Consider the following 17654-nt stretch of genomic DNA (forward strand, 5'->3'; position numbering starts at 1 on the left):
GAGGTGGCAAGAATACACAGAGGAATTATACCAGAAAGATATGGATGTCTTGTACACCCCAGGTAGTGTGGTTGCTAACCTTGAGCCAGACATCCTGGAGAGTGAAGTCAAATGGGCCTTAGAAAGCATTGCAAATAACAAGGCCAGTGGAAGTGATGGTATTCCAGCTGAACTATTTAAAATTTTAAAAGATGATGCTGTTAAGGTGCTACACTCAATATGCCAGCAAGTTTGGAAAACTCAGCAGTGGCCAGAGGATTGGAGAAGGTCAGTCTACATCCCAATCCCAAAGAAGGGCAGTGCTAAAGAATGCTCCAACTACCGCACAATTGCACTCATTTCACACGCTAGCAAGGTTATGCTTAAAATTCTACAAGGAAGGCTCAAGCAGTATGTGGACCGAGAACTCCCAGAAGTGCAAGCTGGATTTAGAAGAGGCAGAGGAACCAGAGACCAAATTGCAAACATGCATTGGATTATGGAGAAAGCTAGAGTTCCAGAAAGACATCTACTTCTGCTTCATTGACTATGCAAAAGCCTTTGACTGTGTCGATCACAGCAAACTATAGCAAGTTCTTAAAGAAATGGGAGTGCCTGATCACCTCATCTGTCTCCTGAGAAATCTCTATGTGGGACAAGGAGCTACAGTTAGAACTGGATATGGAACAACTGATTGGTTCAAAATTGGGAAAGGAGTACGACAATGCTGTATTTTGTCTCCCTGCTTATTTAACTTATATGCAGAATTCATCATGCGAAAGGCTGGGCTGGATGAATCCCTAGCCGGAATTAAGATTGCTGGAAGAAATATCAACAACCTCAGATATGCAGATGACACAACCTTGATGGCAGAAAGTGAGGAGGAATTAAAAAACCTTTTATTGAGGGTGAAAGAGGAGAGCACAAAATATGGTCTGAAGCTCAACATCAAAAAAACGAAGATCATGGCCACTGGTCCCATCACCTCCTGGCAAATAGAAGGGGAAGAAATGGAGGCAGTGAGAGATTTTACTTTCTTGGGCTCCATGATCACTGCAGATGGTGACAGCAGCCACGAAATTAAGAGATGCCTGCTTCTTGGGAGGAAAGCAATGACAAACCTAGACAGCATTTTAAAAAGTAGAGACATCACCTTGTCAACAAAGGTCCGTATAGTAAAAGCTATGGTTTTCCCAGTAGTGATGCATGGAAGTGAGAGCTGGATCATAAAGAAGGCTGATCGCCGAAGAATTGACGCTTTTGAATTATGGTGCTGGAGGAGACTCTTGAGAGTCCCATGGACTGCAAGAAGATCAAACGCATCCATTCTTAAGGAAATCAGCCCTGAGTGCTCACTGGAAGGACAGATCCTGAGGCTGAGGCTCCAATACTTTGGCCACCTCATGAGAAGAGAAGACTCCCTGGAAAAGACCCTGATGCTGGGAAAGATGGAGGGCACAAGGAGAAGGGGACGACAGAGGACGAGATGGTTGGATACTGTTCTCGAAGCTACCAGCATGAGTTTGACCAAACTGCGGGTGGCAGTGGAAGACAGGAGTGCCTGGCGTGCTCTGGTCCATGGGGTCACGAAGAGTCGGACACGACTGAACGACTAAACAACACAATACAGCTAATTATTATTATTATTATGAAGAAGTGTGCATGCACACAAAAGCTTATACCCAGAACAAACTTAGTTGGTCTCTAAGGTGCACTGTGTCAGACCAACACGGCTACCTACCTGAATCTGATTGGCTGTGTTTCTAGATTGTAAGCCAGTGGGAAGCAACTATTTCTGATACCTGTAAGCTGCCTGGAGTGCCTTTTTCAGCTGAAGTGGAAAAGGAAGGCAGGCTTCAACACTCCTAAGCTCCACCCTCTCTCTAGTGCATCTTCTGAATCCCAGACTCCCACTTCTACACATCTGGGACAGATCTGGGTCGAGACACACAAGAGATCTGTTGCCAACAAACTTGTTTTAGCCTTAAGCCTGTGCATGAAGCCCTTCATCCTTTTGCTAAACATTTAAATACTAAAGCAGTTCATGTTTTCCTCACACCTGCCAAGAAAGCCCATCCATGGGTAAGGTACTTACCCACCATCAGAAGCATTCGTGCTGGGAGCATTTTTACGCTTATGTGATTTCTTTTGTGTGGCAGGGCTGCTGAAGTTCACAGTTCTGTCCAACGTATTCACCTCATTGTTCTCCTCTTGGGAAAGATCTGACGGCTGTGTTAAGGGTAGAGGAGGAGGCAAAGGTGTAAAGAAGTCCTCCTTCACGTCCTCTGTGTCACTGCAGTTGGTTGTATTGTGCTTGTGCAATCCTGCATTTTCCAAGTCACTGGCATCAAGCTGGCTGCTGGCCTCTTCTGGAGTTTCAGCTTTTTTATGCTTTTTCTTCTTCTTCCGTGCAATGGGACTACAGATCTCCACAGTTTTGTCTGACTCAGTTGCCTCTTTTCTCTCCTCCTGGGAAAGGTCTGAGTGCTGTGTTACGAGTACTGCAGGAGGTGAAGGTGCAAAGAGGTCCTTTTGTGTGTCTCCTGTGTCACTGCAGTCTGTTCTATTGTGCTTGTGCAAACTCGGAGGGTGAGCCCTCATATCTGTGAGCCTGTCAGAAGCTCCATTTGCCTCGGCCTGCTCTGTTAACAAGAGCACTTTTGCCTTCTTCTTCTTCTGAACAGGTGTGGATTCAGAGACATAACTTGCATTTTCCAAGTCACTGGCTTCAAGCTGGCTGCTGGCCTCTTCTGGAGTTTCAGCTTTTTTATGCTTTTTCTTCTTCTTCCGTGCAATGGGACTACAAAATTCTGCAGTTTTGTCCGACTGAGGTGTCTGCTTTTTCTCCTGCAGGGTAAGATCTAAGCGCTGCATTAAGGGTACCACAGGATGCAGGCTGCTGGCCTTTTCTGGAGTCTCAGGAATGCAAAAGTCTCTGCCACCCTCTTGTTCACTATGTTGATACTTCCTTTTTTTCTTATTACATACGCGAGTATCTGTTCCAGACTTGCTATTCAGCTCACTGTCTGTTGGGATCCAAGTAGCATCTGACTCAGAGTCTGGAATCTCTTTCCCAGCTTTTATGTTCTTTGTTTTTTTTCTACAGGCCCCAGTAGCTTCTGTATCCTCAACGAGCCAAGGAAAAATTGAGGAATGTCCGGAAGATGGAGGCGAGCAAGGGGCAGCCTCCACAGGTTGGTCATCCCCCTGTCCATTAAGGCCCTCCTTCCTCTTCTTTTTCTTCTTCTTCTTCTTCTTCTTCACCAACTCTGGGAAATGAAAGCCATTTGAGGCTGATGATGCATCAGCTCTGTGCATAATTTCCTTTACAAAGCAAAGGAGAAGTGGCAAATAAATAATAATAATAATAATAATAATAATAATAAATTATTTATACCCCGCCCATCTGGCTGGGTTTCCCCAGCCACTCCGGGCAGCTCCCAACCTAATATTAAAAACATGATACAGCAGTTAAAACTCAGAGTATTTAGGCACCATCAGGCCCAGTACTGCGGCACTTCAGTGCTAGTTTCCAGTTATTTACTTATTATATTCGCATCCTGCCTTTTCATGCAAGGAGCTCAATGTGGTGTACATAGTCCTCATCTCCCCATTCTATCCTCATAGCAAACTTGCTAGACAGGTTAGTCTGAGAGATGGGTTGACTGGACCAAGGTCACCCAGTAAGCTTCATGATTCAATATGAATTTAACCCACGTCCAACACTCTTAACTGTTACACTACTCTGCAATATATTGGTATTGGAAGATATAGCCCACAGATCTCTCTGCAGGCTGTTTTTCAGTTTAGTTCCCGAAGAAGGCCTTTAAACTCACTGGGTAGATTTGAAAGTAAACCTGTATTCCCCCCCCTCCCCCAGCATCTCTGCATTGGTTGCAGGGCTGCTGCCTGGATTTTGAGTTTTTTGCTTGTTTTTTGTTTTGCAGTTTAAAGACTAACTTCATCAGTTGCATGACACATTTTCTTGGGTTGCAGTTCTGTGAATTATGTTTGTTAGAAACTTCCGTGCTTTTGAGAACTTGTCAGGGATGTAAGTGTAAATATATACAGTGGTACCTCGGGTTAAGTACTTAATTCATTCCGGAGGTCCATTCTTAACCTGCAACTGTTCTTAACCTGAAGCACCACTTTAGCTAATGGGGCCTCCTGCTGCTGTTGCTGCACCGCAGGAGCACGATTTCTGTTCTCATCCTGAAGCAAAGTTCTTAACCTGAAGCACTATTTCTGGGTTAGCAGAGTCTGTAACCTGAAGCGTATGTAACCTGAGGTACCACTGTAAAAGGTTTGTTCATATATTGGTTTGCTATACTAAGATGAGATCATCCAAAGCAACTTTTACATCATGCACCTAAGGGTAACACTTTAGGCATCTGACAAAATGGGACCAGTGCACAAAAGCTTCTGTACTACAGGAGATGAAGTCAACATAGTGCCCTCCAAACTTTCATAACCAGCTGCCTTATACCAAGTTAGACCATTGGTCCATCTAGTTCAGTACTGTCTACACTGGTTGGCTCTTCAGGGTTTCAGGTATGAGTCATTCCCAGCCCTATCTGAAAAAGCTGGGACCTACTGCATTCAAGGCAGATGCTCTACCACTGACCTGCAGCCCTAATCATAAGAACATAAGAAGAGTTCTTCTGGATCAGGCTAATGGTCCATGTAACCACCAAGAAGATTGAGGTCACCAGAACTCCCTCCTTCTCTGGTAGCCAGCAAGTAGTATATCCTACCTATGGTTATAAAATTTTAGGATGCACACACACAGCAGACATACACTCCACAGAAAACCAATCCTTCCATCATCAAAATTTAAGAAATATTCCCCAAGAAAACAGAACAATCCTAAAAAACCATCTTAGCTCTCCTAATGACTCTATTTCCTCTGCAGAAGAGAAATTTTTCTTGATACATTAGTTCTTTCACTTCCAAATCCTGTCTTAAGGGCATACTTTGTGTATGAATAGGGTGGACCTGTGACCTGGATTCAAGAACTACAGTATTTACTTCAGAAGACTAGCCAGACTGCCCAGGTAATGCAACCAGTAAAACATGGGTAGGCAAACTAAGGCCTGGGGGGGCGGGCAGATCTGGCCCAATCACCTTCTAAATCTGGCCTGCGGATGGTCCGGGAATCAGCGTGTTTTTACATGGGTAGAATGTGTGCTTTTATTTAAAATGCACCTCTGGGTTATTTGTGGGTCATAGGAATTGGTTCATTTTTTCTTCTTCTTCTTCTTCAAAATATAGTCCACCCCCCCAAACAAGGTCTGAGGGACAGTGGACTGGCCCCCTACTGAAAAAGTTTGCTGACCCCTGCAGTAAAACATTATCAGGTATTCTGGCAGACAGGAGAAGAGCCACACTCTCAAATGTCTGTGGCAGACTGTCTCTTTCTGTGATATTTTTCTGGGTGGTCTTTGGCTAAGGGGTTGAGCAATGTTGAAAGTCTTTAAAGCGGCTTACAAACCTTTGCTCCGAACCTCTCATCTCTTTGCAAGGAGGGGGGAACTCTGTCACACAACAGAAAAATAAAGATCTGCCCTGCTTTCACTGGATCTTGCCTCCATCCATTCTTCTCTCACTGATCATGGACTTAGGCGACTCAGAGTCTGTTGGGGAATTGGCAGAATTGGCAGCAAAAGGCAACCCCATTTTTTCCCCTACAATACTAATATCAAACATCTCACACACAGATGAGGCCTTGCTGGTGGTGCCACCATTGAGGGTTGTCTGGTTGGTCCTGACTCATGACAGGGCCTTATCAGTGGTGGTTTCAGGTTTGTCGTATGCCTTCTCTAGTGAGGCTAGTCTGTCTCCAACGTTATTAACTTTCAGGAGGAATTTGAAATTGTCAAGTTTACCCAGATATTTGGTGGCTGAAAAACACTGATCCTGGCAATCCTGAAAACGGTGAATGAAATGCCATTTTAGAACTGTTTGCTTTTTTAAAACTGTGGATGGGTTTCCCACCTTGGGCTCCTTTGGGATGGATGAGATGAAAATTTAATAAATAAAAACAAATAAATTGGCCCTGGCCAGCGTGCCCAACAATCAGCGATAAACTGGTTAGAGCAAGCATGCGATATGAATAAATGCAGTAAACAAAGGAGTAACCCACGTGGAAGCGCTTTAGGCACCTATAATACTAAATACTGTAAAGAAGAAGAAGAGTTTGGATTTGATATCCCGCTTCATCACTACCCTAAGGAATCTCAACGCGGCTAACATTCTCCTTTCCCATCCTCCCCCACAACATACACTCTGTGAGGTGAGTGGGGCTGAGAGACTTCAGAGAAGTGTGACTGGCCCAAGGTCACCCAGCAGCTGCATGTGGAGGAGCGAAGACGAGAACCCGGTTCACCAGATTAGGAGTCTACCGCTCTTAATCACTACACCACACTGGCTCTCCAAAGCAATTAAGGATCCCTTCCTGCTTCGAAAACAGCATCCCGAGAACCCTAATTCCTCTTTACGAACTGGCCATGCTACTGTAATGCGAGATAAACACACGAAAATATACCTGATGCATCTGCTTCTTCTTCGGTAACAGACCGAGGCAAAGCGGTCCAGCACACGCGCCACAGGCTCCACTTCCGGTTGTTTTACACCGTTTCCTCCCCTCAGCGGAAGGAGCGTGTTGACCTGGAAAGGCTAGAGCGCCTCGGCCGAACTTTCGAAATACGTTCCATCCCCGCCCCTGCGGGTTGGTTGGAGAGAGGAATAAACATCTCCCGAGAGGAGAGGCGGGATGCGTCTTTTCGGGAGGCCAGGAGCTTGTGCTAAACATGGGTGGGTTGGATTGGGTTCTGAGCGGCTATTTTAAGCAGAGCGATGTGTGTGTAACATACCCAGAGCTCCTTAGATAAAGGGTGGTGTTAGAAAGCGGACCCAGGTAAGAGGCCAAGGCTCAAGCATCTGCTAAGCTACGGTGATCACTGCGTGTGGTTTTTGAGCCGGTTAGCTTCTCTTTCTCGAAGCCTAAGCCCACTTCACAGGGTTGTTGTTGCGTCTGTCTCTGTAATAGCGTTACACAGCAGAGAGAAATAAGCACAATAAAGTACATGCAAAGGAACTGCGCCCTTTTAAAACGAAGAGTGCAGCCAAATCAATGAGCGATCAGAAACAATTTAAAAAATACAGGCGCAACTAGAATTTCGCTGTGACTTCAAGGCAGCACGTGGAGTTTTGTTTTCCTTTTCTCCTGATGACGCGAGAAACTCTGCCGTCCAATCAGCGCCTGCGTTCCCGCCTCCCTTTCATTTGGCGCAACCTTCGCAGGGCGCGCAGGCGCCGTGCGGGCGGAGGCGAGCGAAGTTTTTTTGTATGTGTGTGCTAACTATATATGTGTATATCTATATCGGACGCATCGTCTCCGGCAGTGAGAATGACCCACCTACTGTTTTATAAGTCTATGCAAAATGAGTAACGAGGCAGAAGAGCGGCAAGCCGAGTCTGAGGCGACTCTACTGCTTTTCCTAACTCTAGGGTTGCGGGAGGGGAGAAGAGCTGCAAACAGAGCCTGAGGCGACTCTAGAGTTTTTCCTAACTCTAGGGTGGCGGGAGAGCGGGGAGAAGGCTTTTTGAGCACGCGCGTTTGTGCGCTTGCCTCTCATTTACTTATCTACCACTGTGGGCGGAGCCAGGGAGGCGGGGCCAAGAGTCTAGAAAAAGGAGGCTCGGATGCCGGCTCGGTCTCTTTCGCTGGAGTGAGAGGCTTCCGTCGCGTGGTGGGCGGGGCCAGTGCCTGGCGGAACAGCTTGAGCGAGCGGAGAGAACGAGAGAGCGAGAGCTGGAGGCAGCAAGGTTGTCCGCGCCTACGGGCCGGCTGTGGCAGCCACCTTGCCTCACGGGCACCTGTCCGGAGCAGGAGGTGAGTGAGGCGAGGGGCTGGCGGTGTGCGGGAGGCTTATGAGGGGCTGTGGCGAAGGTGTGGGGAGGAGGGCAAGGAGTAATACAGCAACTCCACAGTTGCTTATGGTTGCGGGGCTGGCACGGCTATTCCCCGCTTCAGGTACCCCCCGCAGCATCTCTCTGTCCCTCCAGTTCTGCATGTTAGAAAGTGCCTTTGCTGCACCCCTTTCCCCCCACTGTCAGGGGAGAGCCCCCGTGAAATGTGCGTGTAATTCGCATGTTACACTTAGGGTCGGTTCCGGGGCGTTCCTCGCGTTTCCGCGAAGTCTCTAAAAGACGGGAATTCTTGGGGTCGCTGCCGGTGCGCAGCCGGCAAGGTGGAGGGCTGCTTTGGACCCGGGCTTTGGAAGAAGACGGGGTGGGTTCCCGGAGTTACTTGTGTAGCTGTGTGTAGCCCCTCTTTCCTTATACGTGAAGTAACTTTAGCCCCTGAAGAGATGCACATTATACATTTGTAGCATTGTTCTTTGTAGCAATTTGTAGCAATTCTATGCCAACGGTACAGTTTAGTACAGTCTAATGGTCTTTAAATAACATTTTTTAAAAGTTAAATATTGTTTTGGTTTGCAAAAGTACATACATGCATTGTCTCTTTTTTCAGGTTGTAGGCTTTTTTTACATTTGAAGTGAGACATTAATGTTGCATGCAGAATAAAGTTGGGGAAGAAGAGGGGGGAGAGGGGGTGGGTTGGGGTGGTAATGCTTGGTCTTTGTGTGTGGTTTTTATGTCAGCGTCGCTTGGGTGGTTTCCCTTTCTATCCATTTAATTTCCTTGGTACTGAGAGAGGTGGAGGGCAGGCATGGCTGGTTGTCTTTAGCGGGCTGCAGTGAGATTTGTTTGCCTGCGGGCATGGGGGGGAATTGTTGGGTTGTTAGCCATATTGATTCATATGTTGTTGGTGGGTTCTTGTTGTTTTGTTGACCTGAGAATGTTGAGCTGTTGACTTCTTAGGTAAGCCTATGCTGAATCTCTCAACAGAACCATCTGGCAGTGGGTGCCTCCCCATATACATGGGTAGTGGGGAGGGGTATCTAGTCACACAGATATTATCACTGCCTGTTTTGTAAGACAGCAGAAATATTGTCAAGGCCACGGGAGGATTAACACAAGGAACAGGTAATTAATGTGTTCCAAGAATGGGGATGGGGTGAGACAAGAGTTCTGTCCTTGCAGAAAATCCGCAGAAAAATACAGCTGTAGTGTGTCCAAGTGCTGCACCTCTGCTGACAGGATCTGACCATTTTGCCATCCAGAGGGGATTCTCAGGCTACTGAAAGAGTTTATCTGCTTTCCTTTGCTCTTTACCTTCCTCATTCTCTGAATAAAATCCATTTAAGAAACAAGCTTGGTGTCCTTTATTGCCTACTTGAATCAAGAAAACCTTGGCCAGCTTGCCAGTACAGTAGCACTGCGGCAGAGCAACTGCTTTGCATTCAGAAGGTCCCAGGTTCAATCCTCAGCATCCCCAGGTAAAGCTGGGGAAGTGCCCTGTCTGAAACCCAGGTGTGTTGCTGCTGATGGACCAATAGTTTTCTCATGGTATGTGGCAGGTTTCTATGCTCCTACGCTGATGTGTTCTGCAAAAGTTGAGTTTATCTATCAATTATAACTTCATAATGATTTATAAACTGCCTAAAATCTAAACATTGGATGATGATTAAAATAGGGTTACCAGATGTCCCCTGTTTCCAGGGACAGTCCCCGGATTTTCAAATCTGTCCCTGGACAAATTCCGTCCCCGGAATGTCCCCAGATTTGCAAATCTGTCCCTGGAAAACGTGGCAGCAGCAGCCTCAGCAGCCTGAAGCCAGCCTGGTATCGCAGTTGGCTCTGGCTGGCTTCAGGAGCTGCTTGCTGCCCGCTGCCATGGCGCCCGCCATTTTTCCCCGCTGGAAGTCCCCATATGATGTGTATTGTGCTCAACACATCATATGGCGACTTCCGGAGAGGAAAAATGGTGGGCGCCATGGCAGCGGGCAGCAAGCAGCTCCTGAAGCCAACCAGAGCCAACTGAAGCCTACCAGACTGGCTCTGGGCTGCTGAGGTGCCGCTGCCACTGCCGAAGGGGAACCAGGGACGTCCGGTGGTACAGATCCCCTGCCCCCTTTGTTTTGACAGATCGGGGGAGTCATGGGCGGCTGGCCATTGCCCAGTTTTTTTAAAAAAAACTGCAAATTTATGTTTCACAGGGTGCGAAAGAAGGGCTTTGCACCTTGCCTGGCAGGGAAACCATGTGCCTTGTGCCCCTCCTGGGCAACAGCTGCCCGCCCGTGACTCCCAAGCCTCCCCCAAACAAAGGGCGAAAGGGCAGGAGATCAAGGAAGGCTCAGGAGTCATGGGTGGGTGGTGGCGCGCTGTTGCACAGTTTTTTTTTAAAAAAACCTGTGCATTTATGTTTCACAGGGTGCGAAAGAAAGGCTTTGCTCCTTTATACAATATGCATGTGTGCTTGGGCCCAGGGTCTTTTGCCTCACCATCCCCACTATTGACTCCCTGTTGCTACTCAGCTTCAAAAAATTTTCCCGGATTCACTGAAAAAACTCTGGTAACCATAGATTAAAAAGAACGAACCATGCCCATACACTTAGTCTTAAAAAATACCTGCCCATAAGGAAGAGTAAGGAAGTCAAAAGGAGATGCAGATACAGAGTTATGGCTTGGGATAAGAATTCTGCTGTTTAAAAAATGGCAATGCATGAAAGGTGTAGTTGTAGTGTCCCTGCACCTAGGCTGTGGAATTCCCTGATAATATTTAGGATGCACCATCAGCACTTTGTTTCAAATGCCTGCATTGAACATAGCCAAATTCATAATTTTATCACTCAGTTCCTTTGTTACGGCATATCACTGTACAGGTGCTTGCTTTTATGCTGTTTTACAGATGTGACTGCCACCTTGTTGATTTGTGCAGTATGCCTGTAAAATAAATGTATTGGGAGGTAGCAGGTTACAAAGAACAGGAAAGAAGTGAGTCAGGGACAGAAGTATTAGGAAGTAATCTGTGATTAAGCAAAGCAAAAAATGAATTTGGCAGAGTGAAAGCAAATGGGAAGAAACCAAAGTAACAAATTTGGCTCATCTGCTTTAATGTGTATTTGGGGTAGACATTTATATTTTATTGTGGGGAAATTTTAATTGCCTTAAAGCAAGATTATCCAAAGGGACGCGGGTGGCGCTGTGGGTAAAACCTCAGTGCTTAGGACTTGCTGATCGTAAGGTCGGCGGTTCGAATCCCCGCGGCGGGGTGAGCTCCCGTCATTCGGTCCCAGCTCCTGCCCACCTAGCAGTTCGAAAGCACCCCTAAGTGCAAGTAGATAAATAGGTACCGCTTTCTAGCGGAAAGGTAAACGGCGTTTCTGTGTGCTGCGCTGGTGCTGGCTCGCTAGCTGCAGCTTCGTCACGCTGGCCACGTGACCCAGAAGTGTATTTGGACGGCTCCGACTCCCGGCCTCTTAAGCGAGATGAGCGCTCAACCCTAGAGTCGGACACAACTGGCCCGTACGGGCAGGGGTACCTTTACGTTTAAGATTATCCAAGAAGCAGTGAACAGTTTGTGTATTAAGGTTCCATAACTAAAGCTGAAGTTTGGGCACCCCTTCACTTGTGATCTTGTGCAGTTGATTTATCACTCCAAATTTATAAGCTGCTTCTCCTCCCCAAAAGGAAGCTTTGGAGCTAAAACATTAACCAAACTACTGGGCATAATAGCAGTTAATATTCATTGTAAAACTTCCTTAAATTGCATTGCGAAGGCCTTGGCAAATATTAATAAAAGTGTTAATATTCCTGCTGAGCGCAAACTAGGGTGTGAGACTGCCTGGTTTGTCCTGGGAGCACAATAGGTTGCCAGCACAGAGTTGTGCATTTCTTTTCAAGTGTTGGCAGATTCCTTGCTCATTTTGGCCCTGGATGGGTTTTTTTTGGGGGGGGGGTGCGCATAATGGTCATGACTGAATGAATACCATCAAATCAATTTACATCTTAATGTTTGGCAAAATAAACAGCTGATGTACCAGTCTTAAGCATCTTTAGTTCAGGGCCACCATGATGGTCACCAGAGTGCTTATCTCTTCCCTGTTTCTGAAAACCAGTAACAACTTTGACGCAGGGAGCCATCTATTTTTGGCAAATATTTATGCTTTAACACAACCTATGTTGTGCTGCCTTGTCAGGCAGGAAGCTGGGAGATAGATGTATGTGGGGAGTGTGTGTTGGTAAAAGTTACATTGACACAATAAGTCATTCGGTCACAAAATGTTGATAGTTATTGTATGTACAGATGTGAACCTGTATAGGGGAGCTTCCCCCTGAGGTAACTGAGGAGGGGCTGTAGCTCAGTGATGGAGCTGCACCCACTTTGCATGCAGACAGTACAAGGTTCAGTCCCCAGCATCTCCAAGTAGGGCTTGGAATTGCCCCCTGTTGGGCTGATTTGGCAAGCTCATTTATGTTCTTATGCCAGGCTTGGTATAAGGCAACTTTCTGTGTTACTGAACTTGGCTCAGGTCATTTCTGTGTTCATGTTTTTAAATAATTAAAACAATAATTTCTCTTATTTTTGTGTTTATCTGCAGAATGGATACGTGCTGTTGGTGCACCCCTACTGATTCGGTTATCACCACCTTAAAGAACTATGCCTCTTCTTTACTGCCTCCAGAAAGATTTGCTGCAGCCAACGAAGACCTTTGTTACTGTTTGGAGTGTGTGGATGTGTATCATGACGTCAAGGAAGAGTTGTCATACTTACATGAGGTAATTTGCTTTCATTTTATGGGCCACCATATCCTGGCTGTGTTGGGGTTAACAGATGACAGAGACAGTCAAAGCAGATTTAGGTAGGCAGAAGACCAGTAGTTATTGGTTTAGAGATGGGGAGCACAATTCACCTGGTGGGAGAGATGGGCGGTGATGTTGTCAGGTGACTCATTTTCCCCTGCCCTATGTGATGAGCAGCACTTTAAAGCCCCAACAAAATGTTGGGGCTGCCAAACAAATCTCTATCTTCCAAATGCTGAATACTGCTTTCAGCTCTAAGTTAGTCACTCATGCCCATTAATTTAACGGGGACCAGCTCAGATCGAATACAATCCACTGTAGGGGTTTTGAAGTTGAATTCACAAGGTGGCTGCAGCAACTATGAAAGTAAATTATCTGCAGTTGATTTACTTTGAAACTGAGTCTTTCTTTGTGTAAAATAAAAAAGTGGTCTGCAAATCCTTTTCTTTGCCTTGTTGCTCTGTTTCTCTGTCCTTAAAAATAAAGTCCTTTGTTCCTCTAGTTCTGAAAACAAATTTCAGATTAACCATTGCTGTTTAGACTTTCAAGTGGTGTTCACTGCTTGTTTTGTCTCTTTCCTTTGGTGTAACTCAAAATCTGAATTGCACAGAGAATGATCTAACAAAGTCTATACAAGTGTTTTTACCAGCTGCAGACTTTGGAGGGTACACCCCCCACCCAGATTTTTTCTTACCTCTGTCGTGTCCTTCTGTTTTATACTTTTGTATCCTGTTGTAATTAAACTCTAGTTCCCATTTATGGTATATACGGAAGACAGCCCTGGGTCTTTTGACCCTTTAATTAGTTCTCTTTTCTCTCCTATAAAAACTATGCAAGATGCTTTCTTTTAAAGTTTAAATAACAAATCATTTTTACTTTAGTGTACTTGCCGTTGCAGATTAAAATATACAATGCAGGTGGATGTTTCTTAAATTGCTAATATGTTTCTTAAATTGCTAATTGCTAATATGGCTTACATAGATTACACTGCCACAGACAATCAAGGCAGACAGTAGCACAACATAACATACCTGATGCTGTAGCAGTTAAGACTGTTCTACTAACTGTCATAGAGTTCTACAGCTCTTGCAATTAACCCTTTACATATGCATTTTGGATCCTAACATCCCACATATTGAACCCTTAGGAAGAGTTTTTGCTCATTACATTCTGACGTCACTCTTTTTTGCTCTTTTTTGAATAACTTTTTACTAGGCTTTGGAATAATACATGATGCATATAAATAGACAAAGTCATCACATGTCATTTGTTTATCACAAAAATGGCATAAGGTGCAGTAATATCTACAACATATGATTCATCATTAGTGGTCAGTGTATAGTTTATTGGTTCGTGAATTGGTTAAAACAAAAGCAAAGAGGAAACAGTACAGAGTTAAAAAATATTTAACATTGTATTGCCAAACATCCAGTGAGGAGTGCTTGTGGTTGTGCTTAGATCACCGTATTTTTCGCTCCAAAAGACGCTCCTGACCATAAGACGCACCTAGTTTTTAGAGGGGAAAAGCAAGGAAAAAAATATTCTGCGCAGAGCATGTAAGTGGCTCTCGCTTTTCTTGCTTTAAACCCTTCTGTCCCTCCTCCCGCTTCGCTGAGAAGTCAGCAGAGCAAGCAGCGCAGGTCTCGCTGAAGCCAGCAGAGCAAGAGCGATAGCTGCGCAGCGCCTCTTGTTCTGCTGGCTTCCCAGCAAAGCGGGATGAGGGACGAAAGGGAGCCCTTACAAAGGGAGCGTTGAGCAGAGCCTGGCAGCGGCTCTTGCTGGCTTTTCCAGGAGGTGTGGGAAGGGACAGAGGGCAGCCCGTCAGTCCCTTCTCCCTCCTCAGGGAAAAGCCCCCAAAAGCTGCACACATGCTCTGTGCGGCTCTTTAAAGGGAGCACTGAGCAGAGCCTCCTACCTGCATGCGCTCCATAAGACGCACACACATTTCCCCTTTTTAGGAGGGAAAAAGTATGTCTTATGGAGCGAAAAATACGGTAAGTATCATGCTTCTTTTACATTATCAATGAAACAATAAAAAGTTTTGGTGTACAGTGGTACCTCAGGATGCGAACGGGATCCGTTCTGGAGCCCCGTTCGCATCCTGAACAGAGCGTAAGACGCGATAGTGCGTCTGCGCGGGTCACGTTTTGCTGCTTTTGCGCATGTGTGTGATGTCATTTTGAGCATCAGCGCTTGCATGAGCGGCGAAACCCGGAAGTAACGCGCTCCGTTACTTCCGGGTCGCCGCGGAGCGCAACCCGAAAGCGCTCAACCTGAAGCACATTCAATCCGAGGTATGACTGTATTGACGAATTTGGGAGGGGGAGTTCAAAGTGAAGATGATTACATTTAAATTGTAAGTGTACTTATTTAGTCCGTATTTCTAAATAAAATAAAATAATAAAAGGGATGGCATGTTTTACATGATTAGCAATAAAATATAGTATCAAGTTTGGGATGCCCCTGCCTCTTTCTACTGGGAGTTTGGCATTTATTCTGGTTTGGTGTTTTTTCCCCCACTTTTGTTGAGTGAGATCCAAGGGAGTTAGTGATTGGAATAGAAATGGCAGTTTTGGTAGAATCACCATTTTTACCATTGCTAATTTGTCTAGGATAAAATGGGGTTTGTTCTATTGTGTGTGTTTTTTTGTCAAATTCTGAATTGTCCACAGATATCCACAGGAGGATATTTTGTCGATAGAGTGTTAAGGTTTCTTGTTATAATTATTCCTAAAAAGCTAAGCTTTGTGTGAAAGAGTCTAATGCCTTGGAGTTTTGTGAAAGTTTTTTGGTTGGGTGGTACACTGAAGCATAAATCTTCAGATTTTGAGAATTTAACATGCAGACCTGATTGTGTTGCAAAGCTGTGAAGCTTTCAAAATATTGCTGCTCCTGTGTTCAAGGTCAGGTGTCATTATCATTAAATCATCAGCAAATAGACCAGTCATATAGTTTTGTTTTCCAATTAGGACTTCCTTGACATCTGGTGTTGTTCTGAAGTATATAGCTAATGGTTCTAAAGCTAGGATGAACAAAAAAGGGAGAGATTGGACAGCCTTGCATTGTTCTTTGAATCCCCACTAAGGATGAATTTATATTATTTATTTCTACTGTAGTGGAAGCTTCAGAGTATATTTGTTTCAAAATTTGTATGAATTTGGGGCCAAATTGCATTTTAGAAAGGACTGCCTGCAAGTAGTCACATTTCAGACATTCAAAGGCCTTGAGGATGACTAATGCCATGACTACCGGTGGGAAGGTTGTCTGCCTACTATGTAGACAGCTTTTTGATAGGTCTGGTGATGTTTCAATGGAGGACAAAACCAGCTTGGTCTCGGGCTTAGTCTGGGGCTATTAGTTTGTGTAACAATGTCTTAATCCTGTTGACTAGCACTAATGTAAAAATTTCATAATCAGAAAGATTGGCTAGAAAGATTCTACTTTTTGGTGGTTTTTAAATGGTTTTGGGATAGCTATAATTTTGGTGTAGTACCATATTTTGGTGATAGGTGCTCCTTTCATTAGGTCATTAAATAAGAGGACCATATATGATGATAATGTTTCTTTGAATTGTTTATAAAGCTTAGAAGTGAAGCCACCAGGTCCTGGGGCTTTATGTGGTTTCAGTTTTTTAAGAACATTGTCAATTTCTTCTAGGGAGATGGGGCTATCTAAAAAAGGTTTTCTCATGAGTTAGTGAGGGTATAGGTAAGTTTTCTAATAATTGTCGATATCTTTTGAGGGGGGATTATGTGGTATATAATTTAGAATAAGAGGAGGGGGTAGATGCCTTTATAAGAGATTGTTTTAGTGTCTTTTTTAATACTGTGTACTCCTGACATAATTTATTTCTTTTTAAGTCTGTTTGCTGAAAGTCTAGTCTTCCCTCCATATTCATAAAAGTATTGTTTCATGTATAAGAGGTTGACCAGTGTACTACTATTTCCAGTGAGCTTATTTCTCATCTCTTTTGTTAAATTACTCTGAGGAGGTGTTTTGACTATGATTCCAGAGGGTGGCAGCATGATTCTGTCTTTTGAGGCATTAGCTACACCTCCCAGTTTGGTGTCACCTGAAAATTGAATAAGCATGCCCTCAATTCAAGCCATTTATAAATATATTGAGCAACTGTCCCAGGACAGAACCCTTCGGCACCCTACTTGTCACTTTTTTCCAGGAAGAGAAAGAACCTTGAGTAAGCACTCTTTGGGTTTGGTCACTTAATCAGCTACAAATCCACCTAACAGTTACCCCATCTACCCCACATTTTACTAGCTTCTCCACAAGAATATTATGTGACACTTTGTCAAAATCCTTACAGAAAGCAAGATACACTACATCGAGAGCATTCTATTGATCCTCCAAGCTTGTACCTCTATTAAAATAAGAGAGAGATTATTCTGGCATGACTTGTTCTTAAGAAACTAACGCTGGTCTTGGTAATCACAGCATTCTTTTTTAACTGAAAACAGACTGGCTGTTTAATTATCTGTTCAAAGGCCTTTCTTGGAATCAATGTCAAGCTGTCTGGTTGGTAGTTACTGACTGGTCAGTATTTCCCCCCCTTTTTGAAGATGGTGACAATATTTGCCCTCCTCCGCCGTGGGAGCAGCTCATTGGGCCCTGGGAGTCTGAATTCATTTAAAGTAGCTAGGTGTTCTTTTACCACCTCTTTTCCTATCTGGGGCTTCAGCTCTCTTCTTGCATCCCCCCCCCCTCTTTTTTATGCCATGCATAATTTTATATACTTCTGCCATCTTTTCTCTAAACTAAAAAGTCCCAAATTTTGCATCCTTTCTTCATAAGGGAATTGCTCTGTCACCTTGATCACTTTAGTTGTCATTGTCTGAGCATTTTCCAACTCCGCAGGATGAGAATTTGAGCTGAGACAACCAGAACTGTGCACAGTATCCCAAATGTGGTTGCACTGTAGATTTGTTTTTATGTGCTTGGATTTTTCTTT

The 17654-nt window shown here is 44.7% G+C and overlaps 2 protein-coding genes across 5 annotated transcripts in view; one reads left to right on the forward strand and one right to left on the reverse strand.

The window, feature by feature from the left end:
- The window catches only part of TTF1 (transcription termination factor 1), a 44745-nt gene that overhangs the window by 18087 nt on the left and 9004 nt on the right, over positions 1 to 17654 (reverse strand). Inside the window, exons 1-3 of one of the 3 annotated variants that reach the window (XM_083423511.1) lie at positions 6524 to 6584; positions 5865 to 5904; positions 2075 to 3303 (exon numbers count right to left, since the gene is read on the reverse strand). In XM_083423511.1, coding sequence (XP_083279637.1) covers positions 2075 to 3297 — 1223 coding nt within the window. In that variant the 5' untranslated portion in view covers positions 3298 to 3303; positions 5865 to 5904; positions 6524 to 6584. Of the gene's footprint in view, positions 1 to 2074; positions 3304 to 5864; positions 5905 to 6523; positions 6701 to 17654 lie in introns of those variants that run through there. The other 2 variants (XM_083423509.1, XM_083423510.1) reach the window with 2 other exon arrangements.
- LOC310669414 (putative helicase senataxin) overlaps positions 7626 to 17654 on the forward strand; it is a 53201-nt gene continuing 43172 nt past the window's right edge. Inside the window, exons 1-2 of one of the 2 annotated variants that reach the window (XM_083423294.1) lie at positions 7626 to 7873; positions 12490 to 12667. In XM_083423294.1, the coding sequence (XP_083279420.1) occupies positions 12491 to 12667 (177 nt within the window). In that variant the 5' untranslated portion in view covers positions 7626 to 7873; position 12490. The remainder of the gene's footprint in view (positions 7874 to 12489; positions 12668 to 17654) is intronic. The other variant, XM_083423293.1, reaches the window with a different exon arrangement.

This window comes from Podarcis tiliguerta (assembly GCF_965153285.1).
Source record: "Podarcis tiliguerta genome assembly, chromosome: Z".
Classification (NCBI taxonomy): Eukaryota; Metazoa; Chordata; class Lepidosauria; order Squamata; family Lacertidae; genus Podarcis; species Podarcis tiliguerta.